At 45.2% G+C, this 5,605-nt stretch overlaps 1 protein-coding gene across 3 annotated transcripts; it reads left to right on the forward strand.

Moving 5' to 3' along the window:
- The first annotated feature begins 1,259 nt into the window (after positions 1-1,259).
- On the forward strand, positions 1,260-5,557 carry tceanc (transcription elongation factor A N-terminal and central domain containing). 3 transcript variants are annotated; one of them, XM_008287300.1, is made up of 3 exons: positions 1,260-1,420; positions 1,870-2,019; positions 2,205-5,557. In XM_008287300.1, the coding sequence occupies exon 3, from the start codon at positions 2,210-2,212 to the stop codon at positions 3,146-3,148; it is 939 nt and encodes a 312-aa protein (XP_008285522.1). In that variant the 5' UTR covers positions 1,260-1,420; positions 1,870-2,019; positions 2,205-2,209; the 3' UTR covers positions 3,149-5,557. The 3 variants fall into 3 exon arrangements, with proteins under 3 accessions (XP_008285522.1, XP_008285523.1, XP_008285521.1); XM_008287301.1 differs by lacking the exon at positions 1,260-1,420 and having other exon boundaries at positions 1,849-2,019; positions 2,160-5,557; XM_008287299.1 differs by lacking the exon at positions 1,260-1,420 and having other exon boundaries at positions 1,849-2,019.
- Positions 5,558-5,605: the final 48 nt, after the last annotated feature.

A 5,605-nucleotide genomic window follows, 5' to 3' on the forward strand; every position in this document is an offset into this window, starting at 1 on the left:
CTTTTTCTACTTTTCAATAACAGCGTCAACTTTTTGTCCTACTAGCAGCCAAATTTACTAGCTTATCAGCTAGCAAGCAGTTAGCAAGTTGGTTAGCTCCGAGGCCTTTTTCTACTTTTCAATAAACAGCATCAACTTTTTGTCCTGTTAGCAGCCAAATTTACTAGCTTATCAACTAGCAAGCAGTTAGCAAGCTGGCTAGCTCAGAGGGCTTTTTCCAATTTAAATAAATTGTCATCTTGTTATCAATCAAATGCATAAACTTGCCAACTAGCAAAAAGTTAGCAACCCAGTTAGCACACAGGGTTTTTCCAACACTTTTAATAAACAGATATTTTTCCAATTGGCAACCAAATTAACAAGGTCACCAGCTAGTAAGCAGTTACCAAACTGGTTTGCTTCGAACGCTATTGTTCCAATTAGCAACCACAACAAGCTTCAAAACTGACTTTAAGCAAGAACTGAGCAATCTGGTTAGCTCAGAGGGCCTTTTCTGTTTTTCAATAAAGCATATTTTTGAATGAAACGGTGTTAAATCTTGAGAACAAAACACCAGGAAGGAGTGAACAGCACAGGGGAATAAAAAAAACCCAAGAAAAATAGAAATGCAATTGTGACTAATTAGCAATTTGTCAGCTGTATCGCGTGAAAGTGATTAACTAGCCAGCTAAAGTAGGTCACAAGCTTCCTATATGTCGCAAAAACACAGCAAACATTCATTATTTTGTCACTGTTTCCCAACATTAAATTTGCCGACACTAATTCTACTCATACTGCGGCCTTGTAGCTGCAGGATTTGACATCTAAAGTTATAAAGGGGTACATCATCTTGAAGCCTTTATGCTTTTAGGGCCAAAATAAGTTGTACTTGTATCATGTGTGTTAAGTCAGTTTCAAATAACCAGACAGTCTTGCGTGTTTGAGAAGTGAAACATGAGGTTCAGCCTTCCCAACACGATCATCTTCATCCAGTAAATAATTATACCTGTGTTTTGGCTGCAATATCCAGTTACCTTCCCGTTTAAACAATAGTACATATGTAGGCTTCCAGCCACACAAAGCTTCTATTTTATCCAAAACTCACGTCATTCCTCAGTGTGTGATCAAAACCTCGCCGGCTCTGAGTGCATAATAACAGCAACCTACAAACTAGTCCGTCCACTGTTGTGGTTCTGACGCATGCAAACATTTCTTGTCTTCGCTCCATAACCATGAATTACCCTCAACAGCCATTCATCTTCTTCTCTCATAACATGCACAGCTTGCCCCGTCTTGCTCTCGGATACCTTCTGCTTTTGAATTCTTGTCTGGAGGCCGAATGTGACGACTGCGTGTTTGTGCAAGCCCCGCAGAAGCTGCATCAGTATTACAGCCTTTCAGAAGTCAGCAAACGTATGGTCATAATCATACAGTTCAATGCGTAAGTATACTTCAGGTTGTCTTTTTAATGAATGCTGCACTTGTTGGTTGCACCCACACGTCTCGCTGCGCTTTGACTCGGGTTAATCCAGCTTTGTTGTTGTTGTGAAATAACAGGAAAGAGGCTTGTAAATAAACAGAAATCTAGCCTGGCTTTTGAATACCTGCTGTGGGAATAACCTGAAAGCCAAAGGCACACACCTAAATCCTTACATAAAGCGTTAATCCCACAATGCATTTTAGACAAATCACTGACTGGCATCACAGCTGCACGGCGATACTTTTACAGATTACACGCGCTGCAAATCATATCAAGGACGACTGCAGGAGTCTTGTCACTCAGGATCTCATTTGAAAATTTGTGCTTATCTTAATTTCTTTACAAAACGACACCAAAATAACTGACGTGGACTGGTAAACTAACCCTAAAACCTCCGTTGTGCCATGGAGGGTGCGATTCTTTGAGGCTGCGGCTCCATCTAGGGGTGAAAGCAGGAAAATGTCCTGTTTCTGGACACACATCCAACATGGCTGCTCCCATGCAGACGTTTGTGGGATTGTTGTGAGCAGGAAGAAGCTGCAAACCATGAAGGAAAGCAGGTAAACCAACGTGCACAGGAATGTTTTAATGTGTTGAACGGTGCTTATTGCTCAGCAGCACATCAGGAAAACAGCAGCTCTGTTTGGAGGCAGTTGCAAAGGCCTGTATGTTAAGATCCATACTTCTATTTGTCTTTCAGATTTATGATGTTTGTTATTCCATCATCACCTTGTTCTGTCTGCAGGCACCATGGACGCAAAGGAAATCGTCCGCGGTGCTCTTCAGATGGAGAAACTGAATTCAGAGAGACGCTTTGAGGACATCATGTCTCTTCTTGCAGATCTTGACGAGTCTCACATCACAGCAGAGCAGCTGGAGACAACAGACGTCGTCCAGCTGCTCTACAGGATCCTGAAAACCTGCTCAGACAGCGACGTGAAGAAGAAGGTCAAGAGCTTGTTGTCTAAGTGGAAGAGACAGTACAGCAAAGATGCAAAAGGAGGGAAATGCACAGAAGATCCTGCTGAGCTTCCTCCTTTCCGTTCAGATGCAGGACAAACATGTGACAATAAGGAGGAGAACGCTGCAGAACAGGAAGCGGCGTCTTTACAGGCTAAATCGAGCCTCCAGACTCTTACTTCTGCATCTTCTGATTCCGTCAGAACCAAATGCGTTGAGCTCCTCCTCGCTGCCCTCCACCCCGAACCTCCAGACCGAGACAAGGCTGCAGAGCTGGCCGGAGGCATCGAGCAGCACATCCACGAGCTCCACAACTCCAACCAGGTCAAATACAAAGCCTGTGTGAGGAGCAAGGTGGCCAACCTGAGGAATCCCAAAAGCAGTCACCTCCGTCAGGGCCTCCTCAGCGGCTCCCTGCCTCCGGAGGCCTTCGCCCGGATGTCCGCAGAGGAGATGGCCAGCCAGGAGCTCCGGCAGCTGAGGGAGGAGTTTTCATCCAGGGGGGTGAGCGAGAGGCAGCTTCCTCAGGCGATAGAGGGGACGCAGACGCAGAAGATTCGCTGCAAGAGATGCGGAGGATCAGACTGCAGGGTGACGCAGGTGTCCAGAGGCGCCCTCTTCTTACCGGCGTGGGTGAGGAGCAGCGGCCCCGACGACGACGCGATGACCTTTGTGACCTGCAGCGGATGTGGACAGCAGTGGTACCACAGCGGCTGGGTCTGCCTCTAGAGCCGCTGTCAGGTTGATCAATCAGACAGACCCACAAGAGCTCTTGTTTTCAGGTTCATGTATGATTTCAGCGTCTCAACACAAGAATGATCAAGCAAAGACGGATCGGTTTGGAGCAAATGATGCATCTGAATCCATCTGTCTTATTTTCTTGGTTAAGAGTTTGGTCGCAAAATTTCTAAAATGTTGGTCTGGTGTGTGTTTAACATTGTGTGAACATTGTGTTTCCCTTTCGTTTTGCTGTTGTGTACACTGAGAAATTGCTACAACTCTTCACCACAATTTGGAAAGAGTTGTGCTCTTCCTGTTTTTATATTCACTTAATACCACATCAAAAACACCAGAATGAAGAAGAGGCTTTACTGAGACCAGATAAACTAGTTTGTAAACTGAATTTTTATTTTACAAACTGGTAGAAACATGAGCAAAACCAGCAGTCGGCACCATTTCTGAGCGTTTGTACCTCCAAACTGCAGCCTCATAACCATGGATTCAGATTAAACGAGGAGACAACTGGATTTCTTGAACCGTCCTCAGTTCTGATTGACCGTCACTCCAAAAATCTCACGACTAATGGCCTGTTAACAACCCACATGATGCAGGATGTGAGTGGTTGTGCAACTGTGCAGGGACGGATCTCAAGACTGCATTCTAGGTGCCTGATAAGTGGTGCTGTAGACCCTGTCCTCTATTTAGAGATGGATGCTCCAGTCTAATCTGGTTCACCCTCAGGTTTAAACAGCCAAACACAAGCTGAGCAACATAATGTATGCAATCTAGTGCAGTAAGGAGTGCACAGACCTATATGTAGGGGAGACTAAAAAATGGTCCACACAGGAAATCCAGCTCCAGGACTCATCAGTCCACCTGCATCTAGAAGATAGAAGACTTCTTTGAGTACAGCAATGTCTACATCCTGGACAGAGGTCTACAGGACCACTTATCAGGTTCTTAGAATGCAGTCTTGAGGTCCAGTCAGTTTCACAACCATTCACAAGTTGTGTGGTGTAGAGCGGCTTTAAAGCGTTTTAGCAGCGTCGTAGGTGAGCTGGTGTGCTTGAGCTGCAGGTAGTAGAAAGGCGTAGGTAGAGAAGGAGGCAGGGACTTCGTAGATCTGCACATTGAAAACTGTAAGGCTACATCTGAGCCATTGTAAGGCCTGATGGGAACATTTTTAAATAAAAAAGCTTGTCACAGTGATTCACAGACGAGCTTTTAAAGAGTTAAACAACAACTGGAGGGACTTTAGGGTAAATCTCAAACCTGGGAAGAGTCAGAGGGATACTCTTGCTGGATGGAGCTTATAGTTGTGGGTTTAATGGGGTTTTTAAACAATAATGTATTATTTTTCACTATAGAATGACAGAATTTGCTATTTTTTAAAATGCATTCACCAGCAGACCCACTGCCAAACACCCAGTCTGCGCCTGGTTAAGTTTCAGTCTGGAAAGCTGAGTCACTGCCCGCTGCATTTGCGGATCGAAACTTTTCAAGAAGTAGCCCTCGTCATCTCTGAGCCATTTCCTGTCTGCGCTCTCTCTAATAGCCCTTTAGTTTATTTCTGCTTACAGTAGCTCATTAAGCTGCTTTCGCTGGCCTCTCTCTTACATTTTCTGGTCGAGAATAGCCGCTGAAGCGTTAGCCTTTGCCCTCAACTAATGTATAAGTTTTGATCTTTATGAAAAAAGCGCATTGTGCTTCACACGTTGAGTGAAATCCTGACAAAGAGGAACCATGCCTCCGGCCCCCCCACAGTGTCCCATTCATCTGGATGTGGAGGACGAGGCATGTGACCTCAGAAAACGGCGAGCATGTGAGTCAGTAATCTGGCCTCCTGAGCGGCCTCCGGGGTGGATATCCCCCAGTGATCCGCGGACGTGGCACACTGACTCAGTTACACATCACTGTGACATCACATGGGAAGGCCTTCAGCATCCACGGGAAATATTTCACTTTTCCTCCAGTTGGTTTGTCTCCTGGTCCAACACAACTTTTTCTGTTAAAGATTAAATCCTGTGTGACACGAAGCAGCATGTTTTCGGCTCTATCTCAACCCTGCTGTGTTGTGTCTCCTTCACATGCTCCTTATCTGCAGGCTGGATAAAGGATTTCACCCTTTCAGTCACATACGCAGAAAGAAACAGACGATAAACGCTGTCAGCAGAGGCGACAATGCTGGACGTTAGAAACACATGTTTGGGCTCTTTGAATGAATTTAACACACTCTGACAAGCTTGCAAACATGCAGGGAAGCATGAATCGAGCCTGCAGAGTGTGTTGCTGCAGCACAGAGTGGAGGAGATGGTGCAGCAGGGGTTGTTTTTTTTGTTTTTTTTGTTTTTTTTGGTCGTTGTGGTGGTTCCTCATATTTTTGGTCTTTAATGTGACCCAGTAAAACAAATCAGCTGACATGAGATCATCCTTCATCACAAGTCCAGTCCTGAAGTGGTGAAAGTT

This window comes from Stegastes partitus, unplaced genomic scaffold, assembly GCF_000690725.1.
Source record: "Stegastes partitus isolate 25-593 unplaced genomic scaffold, Stegastes_partitus-1.0.2 Scaffold495, whole genome shotgun sequence".
NCBI lineage: Eukaryota > Metazoa > Chordata > Actinopteri > Pomacentridae > Stegastes > Stegastes partitus.

What these genes read in the sequence shown, in the direction of transcription:
- tceanc (XM_008287300.1), top strand. Translation starts at nt 2,210, where the DNA reads ATGGACGCAAAGGAAATCGTCCGCGGTGCTCTTCAGATGGAGAAACTG.